The sequence below is a fragment of the Poecile atricapillus genome, chromosome 1 (genome assembly GCF_030490865.1).
Source record: "Poecile atricapillus isolate bPoeAtr1 chromosome 1, bPoeAtr1.hap1, whole genome shotgun sequence".
Lineage (NCBI taxonomy): Eukaryota > Metazoa > Chordata > Aves > Passeriformes > Paridae > Poecile > Poecile atricapillus.
This window is the reverse complement of record NC_081249.1, coordinates 120,981,585-121,002,797: the sequence shown is the minus strand read 5'-3', so window position 1 is coordinate 121,002,797 and position 21,213 is coordinate 120,981,585. Positions and strand designations below refer to the sequence as shown.

At 35.0% G+C, this 21,213-nt stretch overlaps 1 protein-coding gene across 1 annotated transcript in view; it reads right to left on the bottom strand.

Annotated features, from left to right (window-relative positions):
- Positions 1-21,213, bottom strand: part of CCDC73 (coiled-coil domain containing 73) — a 90,643-nt gene that overhangs the window by 12,935 nt on the left and 56,495 nt on the right. Inside the window, 7 exon segments of the mRNA XM_058829317.1 lie at positions 975-1,085; positions 5,027-5,131; positions 7,553-7,612; positions 7,980-8,108; positions 13,644-13,723; positions 15,202-15,337; positions 20,529-20,567. Of these exon segments, the coding sequence (XP_058685300.1) occupies positions 975-1,085; positions 5,027-5,131; positions 7,553-7,612; positions 7,980-8,108; positions 13,644-13,723; positions 15,202-15,337; positions 20,529-20,567 (660 nt within the window).

Genomic DNA, 21,213 nt, shown 5'->3' with positions numbered 1-21,213 from the left:
TTAAAGAAATATCTTCACTTAATTTACAAAGATTTCCAGACCAGTGTTAACTTTATCCTTGATGATTTACTTCAGGAGACAGAATTTCTAGTTAGCCGTTACTAGTTACTCCTTTTCTAGTTACGAAAAGGAGTAACAATTATCTTCTAGAGAATAGATGCAAACTTTCCTGAGAAATAAGCAGGGCAAATTCCCATATCTGTAGAGGAATTATGGTATAAAATTCTCCAAGGAATCAAGGAGATCAAATCTCAGGGAACTGAGAACAGTTCAGCTATTTTGTAGTCTCATGATTGCAGTCATCCCCATAGTGGCTGCACTCAAAGGAGTTAGATAACAGGATAACAAGCACAACTTCACATTATTTCCCCACAGCTTCCCTGGAAATCTATCTACCAAAATCAAAACCTTTCTGGCAGTAGGTGCCAAGCACATAGAAATAAAAAAGACAGACTATTAAACAAATGCTGCTTAGAGTCTGGTTTCCACACATTAAGCAGATCTTGTCTTATTGAAGTGCTATTAATCTTTCCTAAAACTAAACATGCATTTATTATTGCAGACAATTTTTAAGGCTACAATGTTTTGCTAATTGTTTTGGATTAAATAATTACTGAAGTATTCTTTAAAAGTAATAGAAAGAATGTCAAATATAGAAGACAAACTATTGTTTAGGTGTCCACAGAAGTAAATTCACTAGGGGGACATACCAGACACCCTCAGTCCACACTGAAGAATTCTTTTCAAATCAGAACTGCAGGAAGAGCATTGACCTTTTAGAACACAGAAGTCTACCTAAATCTACCTTTAAAAAATATTCATTTTTAGAAGTGTCTGTATTACTGGAGAAGAAATGAGTTGTTTTTATTACATTATTTCTGCTATATTTTCTTGGCTTTTAGGAATTACCTGAAATGCTTGACAACTATTCCAAAAAACTTTTCATACTATAGCATATAATTTAATAAACCTACATCATTTTTCCAAGTTCTTAGTGCCTTGTCGTGCTCATTCTGAAGATTAAGGAACTTTTCTTCATTTTCCTTTGCCTTCTCCCTTTGCAGCTCATTATCTCTTTCAAGGGCCTGCAATAAAATTAATTATCCAAAAAATAATCAATACCGCATTAATGAATTTTGATGTGTTTTATGTTGCTTGGACCTTTGCTTCTAACATGCTGCAAGTGCCATACAGATCAGTGATAATGTGCTATCTCAACAATAATTTTCATAAATTAACAGAAAGGTGCTTATAGTTTAGCTAACAGGAAACAGGGGGAGGTTATGAAAAAAGAAATGGCTATAAAAGGGCATAAAAACACTTGCCATTATTCAGTTTCACTGCATAAGTTTTAATGTGCTGAAAAAGTAATATAAAGTCCAGAGATGAGAGATATGAAATGTAGCATAATCCTGAGCCACTGTACTTAAAGATAAAACTACTGTATATTGACAGGAAAAAAAATATTTTTATAATCAGTTTTTCTGTCCTAAATTGTTCATTAACCTCTCTTATAAACTATACAATCCTTGAATTCTATAACATATCTACTGCAACATGAAGTATATATCTGATTATACTTCAATTTATTTTTATTAGGTCACTGAAATAGGAGTGCATTGAAATAACAGTAATATTAAGTTTTATAATACCATAATGTACTTGCAAAGTTTTTGGGTTAACTCTTTCAGCTTTTCTGTGCTAAATTAAAGGAGTCAAAGTAAATCAACTTCACACATGTATCAGGGACTCTTGGAATTTTTATCCTATCGTATTTTTATAGCAAACAATATGGAAGATAAGACTCACTGCATTCCATTACCTGTTGTATAGATGACAAAAGTATATTTGATAATGTAAGCAGAACTTGAATGCATGAAGCTGAATGACCAGCTAGATATTTATGATTCTGCTGAGCTTCTTTGAAAGTTCACTTGAAAAATATTATGGAGGTAATACTCCAAAGCAATTCCTTTTTACTAAATCTTTTAACCAAAAATGAGTCCACTTTTTGATTCACTTAGCACCGATTTTAAAATGCCTAAGTTAATTTAGCTCCACTGTTAATAAAATTATGTTTTATAAGTACTAACACTAGGAAAATTCAAACCACCTTGCACTTTTGTAGATATGGGAAAAGTTGTGCATAACAATATAATGGATCTTCTTTGACAGATTATGTATTTCAAAAATGGGACAATTTAGCAATACACTGTCTGAATAATCCCACTCTGATGTAGCATCTTTCACCCAGTTGTATAAAACAAGAATGTAAGACCTCCTCTCTTCAATGAACCTGCTCTTAACTCCAAGGATGCTTTCACTTGCATCTGACATGCAAACTCCTCGGTGATGGATTATTATAGTTATTCTCAGCATAGCTCTTAGGGCAAAAAATCAGAAGTAGCAGATGCATGGAACTGATCACATGTTAAATCCAGTTGTACAGACAGGGGAATACCTGAATTCCTTGCATTCTCAAGCATTCTCTCATCTGCTAAAGAATATTTATTTTTTTTTTTAAAGTGACATACTCAGCTCCCCATTTGCTAAGTTCCATTTGATGTTTTAAAAAAATGCAAAATAAGAAGTTAACATTGTCTCATTCCTTGGAATATCATGGGATTTGTATCAAACCGAAAAAGAAGAAAGAAGGTCAATTTACATCAGTTTAAGTAGTGAAGGTTGAACCAAGGTCTTATTGGTTATCCATGCCTTGTAAAACCCATCTCATCTGAAGGATTTATGCCTGAAGTTACCTTTGAGGACTGCACTGAAGCTTTGATGACCAGCAGTGGTTTGTGCTGTACTTGGAACAATAGAAAACAGTAATACATTCCCAATGCCCAATATAATCAGACCCAAATCAGAGCAGACTCTCATCAGAATTAGCATAATTGCAACCAGAAATCAACTTTTGGCCTGCATGGGCTGCAAAACAGAGACTTGTCCTCCATTCATACCTTAACAAGAAGAAAACAAGGCATACTTGTAGACATTTATGTGCAGTCTTCAAAGAGAAGATTCACAGATACCATTTACTGTTTGAGCTGGAAGTTTAAGGCATACTATAAACTTTATCTGAGAGGGGAAACAATAGCTCAGAAATGCCAGCAGAAAAAAGCACTTTAAAATAAAATACATTTGCCATTCAATAGTCCTGACACAAAGGACTAAAGGGTTCCTGTATTATGAAAGTCATCATCAGTAAGGTTATAGATGAATTATCTCCAGCCTCTATCTTAATCTACAAAGCAATTCCAATTATCTTAAAAAATTTAAATTACCCTACCTTATTACTTTAACAAAACCCAGGATTGTATGAATAACAAGTAATCCAGCTGTTTCACTGGCCCCAATATACAAATAATAGAAGCTACAGAAAATCATGCTACTTTAGGCAATTCTACAGCCAAAGGGTTTTTCACTTAATCTTTGTGAAAATTGTTGCAGATGCTTTAATTCCTAGGGAGATTTTAGCCACTTTCTGATGGAGAACATAGCTCACCTTCAACCTTATTTGTTTCATCAAAATACAGAAGTCCTATATTTATATTGTGGCAGAAGGCAAACTACTTAAACCTGTTAAGAGTAAAGTCTTAGGGGAAGTGAATAATTTCAAATTAGCATAGAAGCATTTATTTAGAAACAAAAGTATTTATCCACACTGGAAGTTTAATTTGCAATTAACTGAACTCCTAGTTCAAAACCTTGGCTTCAAAGAGTGCAATATTTGTTATGTTTGGGCAAACAGTAGATAATAATTTTTTAATAGTCCAGTCAGTGGTTGTACCTGAACTCTGCATGGCACCTCTGATGGGAATGGATATGACCTTAATCTTCAGTGCACTGACTGCTATTGAAATGTGGAATCTGAACTGTTCTGAGCTGCCTTTACATGCTGCAAAAGTATCCTAGAGTGAATTTATGATGCCTGTATCCCCAATCTTCTGTTCTGTTTACACTGGATATTAAATGCTACACCTTTAAGACTGGTTCTGGGAGCACAGGTGGGGAGAGAAGCGCGCAGTCTGTTTTCAGAAACTGCACTTGCTCCCCTGCATCCCCCGCACAGACAGGGAAAGAGCTTTCCTCTGCTTTTAGTTAGGGTTTTTTTTTAGTTAGTTAGCTGAGGCCAGAAGTTTTTTGGAACTGTTCAGCTATTGTTTGGTCTGAGAACAGCAAGACTATTGTCTGGGTGCCCTCCAAGCTACACTGCAGCCAGGACAGCAGACCTGAGTCCTGGAGAGACTGAGAAAAAAACACACCCACAAAAAGGACTCTGGACTAGAGAAAGACTTTCTGAATTTTCCATCTCTTCAGAACAATGAGAATATTAATTAATATTATTCATTTTTTCATGTTTGTGAGTGCTTTGCTTGTTAAATAAACAGGTTTTTTCCACTTTTCTCAAAGGAAATTTATGTCTCCTGAACTGATGGAAGGAGAGGCCGCTTAAATTTGCTTCTAAAGGGACCACTTCAAAAGTTTCCTCCTTAAATTTGCTCCAAACCAAGACAAAGAGGAACTAAGGAGTGCTGCAACTCCACACTCTCCAGCGTGACTACTTCCCACCTCTAGCATAAATCTGAAGCCAGAAAACACAGCAAGGAAGGGCTAAAGATAATTCTCTTTCTTTGGCCTTCTGCTTTAATAAAACTGAGGACAAGCTCCAGCTATGAATGAAGATCTGAAATTTGAAATGTTGCCCAGAAACATGTACCTATATGAAAATTACAAAGAAACAAAATTCATTAAATAATTTGATTTCAATATTTGAAAGCAAGCCTGTTCTGGTTTTGCCCTCTAGAAATGGCTGCTAAGAATGGCAACCATGATTTACTTTAGGGAGAGAAGAGGGAAAGCACAGCCTGCACTTCGAGGTTCGTGCTGACAGTTAAGGAGCTGAGGGAGCAATGGAAGTGAGGTCAAAAGTTCTGAAAGGCACACAGATGTCTTTAACAGCCCTGGACTCAAAAAATACATAACAGATAGTAACAGCTTGTCTAATGGAGAAATATCTGACCTGATAGTCTTCTTTCAGTGCATTTAATTCACTTTCCATTCTAGCATTCGTTTGGGTTATTCGCTGAAGCAGCTCCTGCATGCACTGAAGAGAGCTGAGAATTTCCTTATTAATACAAAGAGAATAGAATATATTGAGCAAAATTTTGTTTCTGGAGTTTAAACATTAGATAATTTATCTTTTTTATATTAATTTTTATTTTTAGTCTGTCACTGTTTACAAAATCATGTCTGTAAAAAAAAGTACTCCAACCTCAATATTGGGGAAAATTTGTAGGGAGAATCAGAACAACACCCATTTTTTCTGACCCCTTACCTTGGAGAAGTTATCATTATTATAAGTCATTATAACATTCTTTTTCAGAGAATTTTCCTATCATTAAAATGAAATCATCCTTATACATTCTTCAGTGCAAATCTGGATAAAATATATCAAATCCAATGCCACTGTGATTTCAATTCAGGACAAACAGAATAACAAGGTATTCACAGGTCTGAAAAATATGGAAAATCCAAATAAAATTATTCCATTAATGGACCACCCTAACATGAAATTATTCTGTGTCTCCTGAATTAAATCCTAATAGATGTAAACTGCCACCCATTAGCTTTGCGTCATATGGTGATATAATAAATATAATATAAATAAAATATAATATTTTACTGTCAGGGTGTGAACTTTTGTGGTACCTTCCTCGAGACTGTATTATTATTCATGAAGAGGAAGCTGTAAAAAAAGAGCCACCCAAAGTGAGCTGATTTGAGTTGATGAAGGTGATGTGAGTGCTGCCATGAGGTGTGTTGAAGTCTGCTGGAAACTGAGCCATTTTTTATTGAACACTACAAAACACATTTCCAAAGTTTCAAAGACTGAGTGAATGACCCAGACAAGGCAATCATCACTCCCTCAAGACCACTTACAGCAGTTACTAGAAGAACTGAACAGAAAAAATCCTTGAGTTTCAGGCAGAAAGGAATCTAAAATGTGCTCAGTTGCTTCCAAATACATTGAGAGAGGAACATAATATTAAAACAAAGTACTTTGACATCCTTGAAAAGTATTTGCAAATTATTCTAGTTTTAGCTCTACTGGACACACAAATACAACAATCTAATAAAAATAAAATCAATATTTTAGTGTACTCTCATTCCTTTTCATGCATGTATAAATAATATTTTTTCACTGAAGCTTAATTTATTTTTAGTTCAATTTTACATCCAGAAGACTGAACTGCAGAGCTGTGGAATGGCTTGGCCAGTGTCATCTGACAGGTCAGTAGTAAAGTTGGCCACAACTTTTAAATCTAGGACAGTTTTCTCTCAAATAGATCAGACTGTTTCTCTATTACAGTTTAGTACAAATCAGCTGTAATTTAGATGGTATTTCCAGCCTAAATCCAAGAACCACTGAAGCCAACATTTCAGTTAATTGAGAAGAATTATTAGTGTTCCTCAACACAGAAATCCACATCTTATAACCCAAGCACTTGGAGGAAACATGAAGCTCATCTCTACATTAGAGCCCTCCCCAGACTATACCAAACCTACCAAACAAACCCTAGAAACTCAAACAGAACAAGAGAGAGACAAACCAGAATCCTTCTCATTAGATATTCCCAGCATTCAGGGCTGGGAGTGTAATGAGGCCTGAGTACATCTCTCATTTTTTGCCATGTGTTTATTGGCAATTATTTTTTAAAAGCAATTCAAAATGCAAATAGGCTTTTATAAATTGGAAGAGTGCTGCTGGATAAGTGCTCTATGGGCATGCCAGCAAGATTTTGTCCCTGCCTGGCACCAAGAATGATAGACTTCTCTGACCTGTTCCCTTTTGTGAACTGCAGAGTAAAAATTCCCCAACTGTTTGTGAAAAGGAAAAAAACCAACCACCCTTTTCAGGCTTAATATTCTGCCAAGCAGTGCATTATGCTGTTATTAGGGGGAACAAATTTTTTTTTTCTGCTATGTTTGATACTTGACTCCATAGCCACAGAATATTTTCTGGAACATCCATGAGTTAGCAAGAGAAGACAGTCCAAATTCTGTTCAGGGATGTAAAGGTGTTGCTTAATAGTCCAATTTAAGTTCTGTATGAATGGAACATCATTTTCTTTGTGTATCATTGACACATTATTCCCATTTACCTGGTTTCAATACCAGCAATTTTGGAATAAACTGGCAACCAGAAAGCAGAACAGCCAGCATGTTATGGCAGCCTCACTGCTTATTTGTACTGAACCCACAAGAAGGCAAGTGTTTCATGGGAATACCAGAATTCTCACATCTGAATTCAAAGACAAAATGTAAGATGTGGAATAAAGTGTCAAACAATGGGCTTTGTTCTGGTAATACTTCTTATAAAAACTGAGCAGTAAGATACCACTTATACCAGTATTAAAATATTTCTGAAGTGTAAATAAGTGAAATTAACTAGTTTTTGTAGCTTAGTATAATAAGAAACACAAGTCTGAAATATTGCACCTATATTCTTAAGTGACTTTTAAATAGCACTGTATTAACAACTCACCAGCTTTTCTTCTTTAATGTGAGTGTTTTCTTCTTGAACTTTTTTACTGAATTCTGCCTCCTTAAAATAAGGAAAGAGCATAAAAAAGAAAAGAGCATGAAGAATAGTAAAAGGCATTTAAAATTAATGTCTATTTTCTTTAACAATATTGTATTAATGTGATATACTGAATCATCATGAGGCTATTTAACGAAATTGATTTTTTTTTCTTACTCATTTTTTTTTACTATGAAATTATACTGACATTCACAGCACATTTATTTCCCTGGAAAACATTATAGTGGAAATAGTTTAATTATATTTTATATGCAATATAGTAGAAAGGAATCACTAATCTGTATCCATCACAGATCATTGCCAGGAGGTTTGTTGAGTGAAGAACAGAAAATGTTCACCAAAACTTTAATTTGTTTAAAATCCAATATACCATTCTGATTTTCTGTTGCATTTCTTGAAACTGTTTTTCCTTCACTGCAAGATTGATGTTTTCTTCTCCCACCCTGCACTGAGAGGTGACCTTGGACCTTATCAAGTCTGTAGTTACTTTCTTCAGTTCCTTAACACAGGAAACACGTATAAATAGTTCATCCAGTATAGGCATTGCAATTCAAAACAGAGACAAATCTTTTAAACTATCCTGGTCATGCCCTACTTCGAAATAATGTATGGAAACAACAGCATAAGTGAGAGGTACTGAAATGTGTTACTAAACTTCAAACTTGTCACACGTGGCTAAAAGTTTATTTTCACAGGTAAAATGTTATTGTGCCAATTTTACTATGCTTGGAGTATTTAATAATTTTGTTCTTTTCTCTTCCAAGAGGTATATTAGAAGTGGACATTGAGTTGGTATTGGTAAAACATGCTTTACCATATATACAATAGGAATTCCTATTGTAACCACTGTGAACATTCATGGGAATGAGGAGGGAAAAAGGGAGAACAGTTATTATCTGGTAAAAACAGGAACTGGCTATAAATTTGGAGGATCTTTGCTTTTCCTGAAACATTAATTACTTAATCTCAAGAGAATGCTAAATTAATTTTATATTAGAAGGTTCTACAACATGATGCCGTTGTTTTTATCCTCTTTTAAATATCCTGTGGCTTTTTTTTTGGAGGGGGGGTGATTTTTTTTTTTTTTTTTTTTTTTTTTTTGTATCTGTTTTGTAACCAGCTTATTCAGAACTCCTAGCACAGCAAATAAACAGCAAACGCTTTGATCTCATTAAATTACAACTTATAGTTCCTGGAGCCATAAATATTGTGCCCTGCTCTCCCCCTCCCCTCCCATCCTGGTGCAAGGTAGTCTGTTTAATATCGCTCTCTCCTTGAGCGCTCTGACGTTTACTCAGACAAATAGCAGAGGTTATGAATGCTGCTCACAGATAGCATCAAGAATTCTCCGTGATGCCATAGTGGTGAACCAAGCATTCAGAATGCTCATAGTTTTATCTAACAACTAAGTTTGGTCTGTTTAACTTTTCTTCACAAAACTGGAATTTTGGTTATCGCAGACAGAATTATCACAGGCCAGTGGTTTAACCGTTCTGGATAAAATCATAGAACAGTACAAAAGAAGAAAGGAAGATTACATTGTAGCTGAAATTCACAAAGTTTTATGGAAAACACTAGGTATTTATAGAAAATAATAGGTAGTACTTTTAAATAAATAATTTTTTGCTAGAGGCTTTTTTTCTCATGTATAGCCATAAATAAATCTAAAATTATTTAGTAAGTACTAAGTGTAATCGCAGAATCAATTACAGAACTGAAAGCTTTACAATTACTCTATTCCATAAGCTAGTTAGGTTTTTCCCATCTTTTGCAATAAAGACATATCTTAGTTGTACTAAGAAGGCTCTGTAATGAACCCTGCAAGGAGAGCTCCTGCTGTCAAGTGGCAGAAGGTGCAAGCAGCTCCAACTTTATGAAAGTGCAAAGGTGCAATGTGCCAGCCTGCAGAGAGCAGCAGATGAATGGGACAGAGAGCACAGCTCACAGGCTGGGGGTCACACCAGCAGGTGCAAAAGGCTGCCATGGAGCTGATGCCAGGGGTTTTCCAAATTCAGGCTTTATAGCGTGCAGAAAAAACTTATTTTGTCATGGAGAAAGCATGAGTCACACAAAGTAAATCATGCCCTTGAGGTAGAAAAGTTGACTGTATTTTCTTCTTTGTAATGGCAGGTGGGTGTGTACAATCCATCTGGAAGCAAACCCAAATCTGCTAATACAAAGATGTAGGCAGGAAAAAACAAAACCAATAAACAACTAGAACTCAACACAAACTCGCCAAAAAACTCACAGATAAAACCACCAAAAATAATGGCAAAAATGTTCATGGTGAGTAAAATCATAAGGTTTGAGGCCACAAAAAAGAAAAAATTTAAACATACATACATGTATTTTCTTGTACTCAGAAAGTACCCAGAGCTTTTGCTTTTTTTTCTAGTAGCTTTATCTCATTATTAAAATCACAAGTAGTATCCAAAAATCTATAAAATATGCTGAATGTGGAATATAACTTTATCAGTTCTGGGGTGTGCTGAGAGAATGATAAGGCTTTAAATCCATTACCTTGATCTGGTGCTAGCAGCCAATGCCAGGGGACATGACTTCAAAAACACTTCATGCCAGTGTATGTCAAGAGTGTCCCAAAATCCCAGTCCTGCTCCTTAAACCCATTTTCCTTCTCTGAGCTGGTCTAAGCTAAAACTTCCAGGTTCTTGGTTGGGTTTTTTTGTGGTTTTGAGGGGGATTTTTGTTTGGGTTCTTTTGTTTTGTTTTTGTTTGTAAAATCTAGTATTGTTCAATACAAAATATTAATTCCAATCTCCCTTGAGGCCACACAAATACATGTTCCAGCATAAAGAAGTGGTGTGGGACTGGAAAAGCAGCCAGCAGAGGAAGATGTAACCACTTCCCAAGACTGATACCCTATGAAAAATTTACCTGTATTCAAAATTACACCTATATCTGTTTTCTCTCTTCTGAAATTGCTGCAATCCTCTTGTAGTCTTTTGGGTCTTGAGCAGCAGAGTTGTTTTTTAAGCAGTAGAATGGCATAAATCTTTTTCTTGGCCAGATATCAAGGCAAGCATTTTCACAGTGGTTGAAAAGAATACTACCACACTGAATATCAAAATGTTCAAATCCAACACCAAATGTTACTAAAAGGAGATTTTGCCACGGTCCATTACATTACAATTTAGGAACTGGACTTGAAGCCGGCAATGTTAAGAGAAAATTATAACCTCCTAAATAATTTTTCTTTCCTGAAACCCCAGAAGAGTAAACCTGTGCAGAGTAGACCTTAATTTCACTCAAGTTTACTGTTGGACATATTTAACACTCTCATAACACACTTGCAATTTCATTAAAATTGGAGATTAGTTTATTTTTATCCATAAATGTTAAACAGCATTCACTAACTCCACATTCCCATTAAGAACAAATGTGTGAGATCATCCAGGTCTGAGTGAAAGTAATGGCTGTGATAAGAGCTGACAACCAAATTAAGATTTTTAGTACCATGGATAGTCATTCCCATTCCAGCACTGAGGCTACAGAGGAAAGAAGTTTGAACCCAGAAATTGTTAGAGGTCAGTCAAGCCTCCAAGGCAGATAAAACCAGCTTTAGAAGTTTAGAAGTTGTCCCAAATTGTGCTGCTGATATCATGACTTCTTTCAGCTATGTAGCAAGTGAAAACAGCCTGGTAATCCTTTTCAAAACTCTTCTAAATATCCCAGCTCAGATTATTCAGAATAGCTTGGTCAAATGCTAAAAACCAGTAAGAAATTCAGAAATAACCACAGAAAAGGCATTTCCTGCTGGACTGAGGAAGCCAGATTAAGTTTCAATTTTCCTCCTTTTTCTGCTTATCTAACAGTATTTTATTTAATATTCATAACTGTTCATGACCTTAAGAATCAAGAGTACACCTGAAAAAAAGAGTGGATCAAATAACATGTTTGATTACTGGAGTACATAAATCTCAATTTCTTTCTCATACCTGTGTTGCTCACAAATTTCACTATGTAAAACTTCCTTAAACACTGATGTTTTACCTCTCACATTACTTACCCTCAGAAAATGCTAAGTAATTAATTATTCTTGGTTTCTCACCAAAAGCAACAAATCCAAATTACTGTGATGCTGAAATATTTCTAAAAGTCTCTCAATTTTTTATTTACAATATACTGCAGGAAAGATATTCACCATTTTAGATGAATGCTCCTGTTTCTGCCACATACAAATTATTTCCTATTTTTTAAAGGAATTCCACAGTTGGAGTATTCACAATGCACAGACAAAGTTGCTCTCAGAGTTATGATGATATCAGCATCCTAACAAACATGGCTTTCCTACAGAGGAAAGTTTTCACCACTGACACCTTCCAATATTTTTCTCTTCCATCCATCAAATATTCCAGATAAATATATATAATTTTTATATATAACCTATCATTTGAACTAAGTAGATAAATAAACATTTTTAAATATTGTAAGACCTAACTGTGATATAGAAATTAGATATATAATATATATTTCTATCTATAGATATATATTAGATATATATACTATACACAATATGTAATATGTAACATATAATATATATATAATATATATTTCTAATTATGATATAGAAATTAATTTCAGAATTTTTCCAGTGTTCTGCTTTACTGATACTGTGGATTTCAGTCTGCTTTTATGATGGTAAGAGTTCTGAAATCTTTGATCACTTCAAAACTTCATCTTTTTGACAGTGTGGTTTGGTATGTTAGATTCTAGTATGTAACTAAAAAAAAGCCAAATTGAATTCCTGATTGATTTTACTGTGGCTACAATATCTCCATGTAATAAGTATGAAAATTAAATAAAACACCAAAGAAGGTAAGAATGAAACAAATAAAAAAAAATCTCAAAATGTCTGTATTTCAAGATAAAATTAAATTTTAAGTCTGGCTTTTAGTGGAATCATACTCCAAAGAACCTTAACAATAAGAGGCTACATGGTCTTAATAAGCAAAGAAACAACAGTAGATTCAGGGAGAATTTTTAAGAACTTTTGTACATTCAAATCCCATTTTTCAGGCAAAGATAGGTAAACAGGTAAACATCCATTTTTTATGAGTACAACCTAAATATAAAATGGTCATAGTCCCTTTTCCTCGTGTGTATATTATCTTCTTCTCCTGCCCCTTTTTGTTTTCAAAAACATTCATGAACTTGGCAAGGATTCCATGGTAATTCAAAGCAATCATCTGGAAACTGGGGATTAACATTAGGCCAAGAAGTTGAGATAATCATGCATTTGATCCCTACATAAAATCATTACAGAATCTAAAGGAGAAAAAAAAATTAAAAGGAGAGAAATTAAATGATAAGGAGATATAGAAAAGAGATGTGGTGTGAAATTCTGACTTATGAGCGTCCTTTTGTTTTTCTCTTGTCAGCTCTTCAGAAGCTCAAAGGGAAAAGAACATTATTCTTCTCACTATTTCCTATGTTCAGGAGTGTAACCCAAAAATGTTCTTGGCAAAGAGGAGTTTCTGAATAGAGGCAGGAGAAAAGAGCTCAGTGACAACTTCCTTGTAAATAGAATCACCATAATCTGATTTCTCAGCTGCCTTGCCACAAAACTCTCCCACTTCAGGGATTCAGTTACACATTTTATCCCATGTTCAAGCTGGCTTCCATGGCAACTGCTCTTCATGTTGTATTTCTGACTAAACAGAAAACATCACTGCTATTACCTTCCTCATAGATGGAGAAGAGATGGCAACACAGCCCAGGAAGAAGAGAGGTTATTAATAATTAGCAAGAAACAAGAAGGATGCTGTAGAGGTAAATAAAATTTTGCAAGTGACAGAAAATTCTCAGAGCTGCTCCAGGTTTAACTGAAGTGTCTGCGGAAGCTAATTTAGCCATTAGTCATAGAATGAAAAACAGTTCTGCTGCTTGTCCACTACTTCTGTTAATACATCAGCAGCTGTTGGAAGGCCCAAAGAGTCACAGAATTACAGAATATTCTGAGTTGGAAGGGACCCACAAGGATCATTGTCCATTCAGAAATGTGCACTGTACTTACTTCCTTCAGATTACTTATTTCAGTCTCTTGTCTTTTATTCACTGAAGCTAGTTTCTTATTGAGCTGAATGGCTTCCTGCACTTTAAACAAAAGCATATTAACAAATGATTTCACATTTGAATGAATATTTGATTTATAAAAGCAATATATGTGCATGTAATTTATTTTAAAAAAAAATCTAAAACTGCAAATATGATTCAACTACTTTTTCTGTATAGTTTGATACCACACTGGAGGATTATACCAGGTGGTACCAGTTGTCTATACCTCAAACAATGACTTACAACTTTTTCTATATGTTGTCTTGCCTTTTTTAAACTGTAATTTAAATATTATTATCTGTAATTAACTGTAATTTTATTATTATTAATCATAGTGTCTTATGATGACATTTTAGTAGAACTTTTAATTTTGGTTTTATTTTTTAAATCTTTGTCTGTAATTTTCTGATGAGTTTAGTTACTTTTAGACTAACACAGAATACAATGGGCACAAAAAAAAATAATAACTGAGCTAACAGATGTACAGAGTTATATGTATATAGGCCATGGGAGACAGAAAAACAGCAGAGGCTAGCACAGCAAAAAATTCTAAGAATTACTTCTATTCCTGCTGAAAGAGAAGAGAATTTTCTCTTAAACTTTATACAGGGGGAGAGATCACTGGGAAATTGTTTGAAACTCCACAATGAAAAGCTGAAGATATTTACTGCTTCCTGGACTTTTTCAGACAGCTCTATTCAATCTTTGTATTTTGATCCTCTGAGGCTCCCTTTCGTCCTTTTCTATTTTCTGATTCCTCTTCATTCACCCCTAATCTTTTCTCTTTATTTTCCTCAATAGTTTTCTGGCACCACACTTGAATATAGGAACTGTAGACACCCAGAAAGTCCTCTCCTTTCCTGCTAGAGATTGTCCATCATGGGGAATAATGAACAATAAGCAATTCTACAGTTTTGAATATGTGCTTAAAAAATTAAAATACTGATTACTGTAACCGCTATCTTCTGACACAATTTAGGAAAACCCACCAGAAAAACAAGCAGGCCAAAACTGGTACAACTCTCCAATCTTTCAGCAAAACTCATGTGCACAGTCTCTAGCTTTGAAGTACAATCAGCAGATATTGGTTAGCCAGTGATGTTCTGGATTTAAAATTTTAAGAATTGAATACAACAAGTAACTTGAGGTACTCCACAAATATACATAGAATATGTTACCAGTTTATTCAAACTAGATTTGAAAAAAAAAAATTAGTTTCAGGCAGAAACAAAAAATTGAATAAGATTCAGTAATTAAAAAGGTTTTTTTGGTGGGTTTTTTTGTTTTGTTTTGTTCTGTTTGGGGTGGTTTTTTTGTTAGTTCCTCAATATAATTTCCTGTGTGGTCACACACCTGACAGTAGCAGCGGATCAGCAAAGAGCACTGAGGAACCTACCAAGATATTTGATGCTTGGCATTGGATATCTGCTATTTTTCTGAGTTTTCAAGTGTCTCCAACTCAGTGTTGTCAGAGGACAGCAAAACCAAATGCTGGAGGACATTTAAGATATACATACCACTGTGCTCCAGTTTGCCATGGACACCTTTTACAATTCCAAACCGAGATGTAATAGTAGCATAACACCTCTCAACTTCATTCAGTTTCTTATGATGCTCCTCTTTTGCTGTTAAGTGCATCTGCAATTTTTGATCCTGGTAGGAACATAAATGAAACACCCATTTAATGACAGTAAGTAGTTCTCCAAGAGCTTTTGAATATAAAAGCATAAATGTAAAATGATTCCCAGATTTTTTCAGTTGTCTATATCGCATCTGATGATGCTTCCCATTTCCAAATAGCAGGAGGAGAGACAGAGTCATCATGAGAATCACAGGATTTGAGCACCTGACGTTTGAGGAGAGGCTGAGGGACCTGTGACAGTTCAGCCTGGAGAGGAGTTGATAAATGTGTAAATACCAGGGGAGGTGTGTGTGTGTGTGAAAGGAATAAAGAAATCACAGCCAGACTCCTTTTAGTGCTGCTCACTGACACAAAGTGAAAGACAGGAAATTTCACTTAAACTTCAGGGGAAAGACATTTATTGTAAGGTTGGGAAACACTGGAACAGGTTGCACAGGCAGGCTACAGAATCTGTTCATGGAGATACTAAAAACCACTGGACATTGGCTCTGGGACACTGATTCCACTGGCCCTGCTTGACAGCCTCCTCCATTCCAGTTCTGGGCTTGTAAAAAATGACACAAAGGCAATTAGGAAAGAGTTAATGTATTTGACAATCTTAATAAAAGAATTTCAACACACTTGCTAAAAATCAGAACTGCATCAACTACTTCTAGAGTAGAGGTGACTTTGATTTAGGTGAGTGAGACTAATGCAGATTAATACTCCACACTTCCCAGAAAAATATAAATAACCTTTCAATGAGGAATTCTTAATTCCTCAGTATTAATTAGCTGTTCTAGTATCTTGAAATATGATGAAGCCACTTTGTGTATCTGTAGGGGAAGTTTCTAACTACTTCTGTAAGCATCTAAGACTTTATTTTACTTCTATTCTCATGCTGGCTTAAGTAATACCACAAAAAAACCCTCGTGGTAATTAAGTACAATATATTTAATGAATTTTACTGATCTCTCTCATCTTGTGGAAACTGTTCAGTGATACATTTTTTTAAAGCTACTTGTTATCCTTGTAACAGTAAGATTTTTGAGTTCTTCTTTAGACTGTATTTTTGTTAACGGTTTTGTAGGTACTATTTGGTGAATTTTAACTTTCTCTGAAGAGAATGGGTTAAATTACTTCCTCAGAAAGGATAACCATTTATTTAGATATCTAATCTATTCCTAATTTACAGTAGAGCAACACAGCAATTAAAATGAACTGGGCCAAATTGATTCCTGTGTGTAAATTCAAGTTACACCAGGATGCATCTGGCCCAGTCTGTTTGGCTTTGGCAAGGCTCCATTTCCACACAGTAACAAATGCAATACATGTCCAGGCATCAGAGGATAATAAAAGCTGATAGTAATCAAAAGAAATGACCACCATAAGACTAGCAAAACAGGATATACAATACAAATTTCTCATGTTTTATAAGGTATGAAATTAAACACACTACAGCAAATGGAAAGTCATAATGGAAGCACTGGTAAAGAAACACCACTACTTACAGAAATCACTGCAAGGAATGTAGGTTGAAAATGTTCTTGTACCTTCTCTTTTTCCTAATCACAAATTAACTGTTGAAGATCTGTGCTTAACTAACGCTAGCAGGGGAATTTTATAACAAAAGTATTAAAAGGAATGATTTTCTTTGTTTTTTCCTGGTAGCTTCCTCAGGTATATTTCTTCTAAGAGACTGATGGACAGGGAGAAAGCCCTAATTTGAGACTTGAACAGCTTGTGGCAAGATCTGAGGGGTCTGCAGTTTTTAATATGCATTTTTTCTTAGTGTTATCCCAACTCCTTTCTTTAGTCAGCCAGATAGTGTTAGTCCCTCCTCCTCTTTCAGAAAGTTGAAATGCGCTATTCTACTTCACAGGGCTCTTTCCAGGGAAAAAAAAAGGACTGGCCTGCTCTACCTGAAAGAGTTTTATTAAGAGCTTAACACTTGCCTAAATGTGATTTTTGATGGCAGGCTGCTCACCAGGCTTAATGTGCATAGAAATAAAAGCCTGAGTATGTGATTCGTCTCCTCACAGTGAAGAGGTTGTAAAACATTCCTCCATAGACGACAATCAAGAAACACCAGGAGACACTGCAGGATAGGGAGTGGATGACCCTGGAGTTGGAGTAAGACCCACAGAATCTTGGTTCTTCTTCCTTATGTCCGATACTGCAAGAACAGGAATTACTGCCTTGCCCTCCACCAGTAATAAAGATAAGCTGGGATGGGGAGTGGAATTGATTGTGGCCATATGGCTTGTTGAGTCACAATGATTTCTTGGTGGAACTAGACCTGAGAAATAGCTCAGGGTCAAGTGGGTGACTGGAGAAACACAAAGAGGGAATTGCTCATATCTCAAAGATATTCTGGAAATGGAGTCACTAGTCAGAGGTACTCAGTGATGCAGGAGGTGGTAACTGGGAGGTGAAAGGGTCAGAGAAAAAAAGGAGATGTAATGGCACAGAGACCTAAGGCAAGATCACGTGAAAAGGGCTACCAACTGTAGATCTTTGAAATAGAAATTTTTTCACAACAGTTCCTCCAGCTCTCAGTGTTCTTCTACTTAAAAATAATTTGGTTTAATTTATATTAAACCTCCTCATTGTGTTTTTAAACCCCATAGTATGATTACCGGCAAACCCCTAAAAGACACAGAAAGGAAAAAACAACATTCCTATCTTAGATTATTAAGAACAAACCAACTTCAAAAGTTTATTTACATTTTGCAGTAATTACTTTTTAATTAATTTGATGACTACACCTGTATTAGAAAACTAAATGGTGGCAGGGAAGTTCTCAGGAAATGCCTGTACTGTTGTTAAAATATCCCTGACACATTTTGGCCTGTGCCAAGTAGGACTCAAGCAGTTCCTGGGCACAGTTCAGGTGACTGACTGCTGAGAATGATGTGGGTTATTTGAATCCAAATTCCCTCTTTTCTGAAGAGTGGTAGGGTTTAATCAACCTAGACCATTTGACTGCAGCTTCACTAAAGGGTTTCACATACATTTAGTTTCCAATAAAAACAGTAAGGGAAGACAAGAACAGATGTCACACGCAGAGTTCTGGCATTCTCCATATCATCTGTCAGGAAACCAACACCTGACCATTTCCCTCCAGTTACTTCCTAATTTCAGCAGCAGGAAATCAAATACAATTCAGAGCCCACACTCAAGTGCATTCTATCAATTGTAGTATCAATTGTAGCTTTGTAGTAATCCCCCTGTAGCCTCCTGACTGCATGGGTGCTGCTGTCCATAGGCAGCGAGGTGCAAAACCACTGAGCCACATGCAATAATCAACACTTTGATTGTGGGGGGAAAAAAAAGACAATAATAAAGACAAATAAATAATAAAAGACAAAAAAATACTTTCTTTTTTTTTGTCTCTCTACTGTCTTTCAGCACAAAACAAAACCTATGGTAAGAATTATATCAGCACTACAGTTTTTGTCTAAATTTAACTGGACAGCATGCTAAAACATGGTGTTTATGTCAAGTATTAACATTGCATGTACTATTCTAAAAGAACAGAATTAAAGGAATGAAAACAGAATAAAAAGCTACATCAGTAAGGCACACCCAGAAGCTCCATCACTGACTGGCAGGGTTTCTAAGGTGCCAGATACAAACTGATCAACACATCTGCTCACTCTCAAAACACACACCAGAGAACAATCTAATCTGTCTTTAACAAAAGTGAAATAGAAATGGGTCTCAGATAAATGATTGGTGCAGAATTTCATCCATTTCATTTTTAAACACTTTGCCATTGGTGATGACCAAGAGCCTACATGGATGGCTACTCCTCTGATCCCTTGAACGTGCCACTTATTTCAGTGCAACCACTCAGGGAGTGAAGTCAGTAGAATCTGACCTGGTGTAAAACTGCATTAGCCCACTACTGCAAAGGTTGTAAGAAAGAATTGTTTGCCTTGTGGGGTATTTTGTTTTCATCATTTCATATCAGAGCATTTTCCCTAAATAATTCCCAAATGTAAGTGTTCTGTTTAGTGTTATATGCAAAAGAGGATTTCTAGCATCTTGCCCCCACTCAAGGCCAATTTTGTATCAAAGCAAATGCTTTCAAAATATTCAAATGATCAATTAATGAAAAGTTTATGAACATAAGAAATATATTTGTTTAAGCAGCATAGATGCATTTCCAGCTTACAGAAAAGGTGCTGTCCTTGAAATATTCTCATTCATATGGAGGACTGAGCTTGTAAGTTATGAAAGAAAGATAATATGTGAAATGACCTAAATGTAAGTCCAATTATTCTGTATATTTTCAACACATTTTTAGATCAGTTGCATTTTAGGAATAAATACAAGTTAAAAGTGAAGTAAGACAAAACACATTTTATGTTGCCTTTGATCTTTAACTTGTAGCCTTATCTCCCAGGTCAGAGGGCACATTATTCAATTTCACCATATTTTGTGTAAAACCACTGTAGCGTTGAAGATGACTTTCAGTACAAATGTCATGGTACTTAAAGCTAAACTGGACTCTAGTTTTTTGAGCTTCTTAATTAAAATCACAGTTTGTAATGGTCTGACAATATTATCTTTATTCTTTCCAGTTGAGCAGCAGCAGAATTTTCACAGCATTTATTCAATCAAGCCTAGCAATGTTTCTGTGGCTCACTCTTTCACTTCCTAAAACAGACAACAGGGTTCAGAGCCACTATGCTGTCACTCTGGGTAAATTTATTCCCTGTGTCAAAGGGAGTAAGCTGCACTGGATGAAATCCAAACTGTTCAGGGAAACTGATGTTAAGAACTAATTCTGAGGAGTAAAAAAGAGTAAGAGGAAAACCACCAGTTTTACTTAAAAACAAACCCAGGAACTGCTAGGAATTCTCTATTACTTTTTAATATTATTATGCTAGATCATATCAGAGTAATAAAATTACATTATTTAAATGACAGTCTTTTAAAAAATCTTTAATCTATAAAGAGAACAAATGTACCAATTCTACTTCAATTCAGTGAGGAAAAAATATCACATGCTGAACAGTAGCTATCAGACTATTAAAACCTAAAAAACACTGCATTTGTAATATTTTCAGATTTGAAGCTGATACTTCTTTGTGATACTTGTAATAATTATTATATATCATTTAAGTATTAAAGTCAGTTAGTACTGGATTACACCCTAAGCATACTCTTCTCATTAAAGCTCTTCCTTCTTTTTTACTTTTATTATTTTCTTACCATTTCATTCAGTTTCTTTTGTAAAGTGTATTTTGAAATCTGTAAAACAAGAGAGTTATTCATTAAATGGTACTTAATTTTTTTCTGACAACAAACTGCATAATTAAGTATTGTTATAACTAGGATTTAGTTGCATTTGTTATTAATCCATCTAATACAGTAATGTCAGTTTTGAATTAATGATGGCACAATTTCAGTTATTATTAGATTCACCTTTCTTCATAATGTTATTTCAATATTTAAGTTATGTAAAACTACTTTACACTGATTTGTTACTAGAGGAGTTTTGGAAAAGTGCATAAATCCTTGTGTTTTCTGGCATCATAAAAATAACATGCAAATGGACCACTGTAAACTAGACCCTTAGAAATAAACAGAGAAGAAAAAGATAGAAATGGAAAGTATTCTCTCAACTCCTACAGGAATAGAAGTGTGTTCCCTGTTGGAAAAAAAAACCAAAACCATCTTATTAGATATTCTAAATGGTAGCACATAAAGATAAAATGCACCAATCTCACATGCTTTAATAATATAAAGCTGACATCAGAAGATATTAATGCTATTCAATACCCCACAGACAGAGTGTTTTGATTTGCATAACACTGAAGTATAAGAGGGAAAAACAGAGTAATGTCAAAGAGTGTACAAATCTTAGAAAATATTATTTCTAGGAAAAAAACATTTT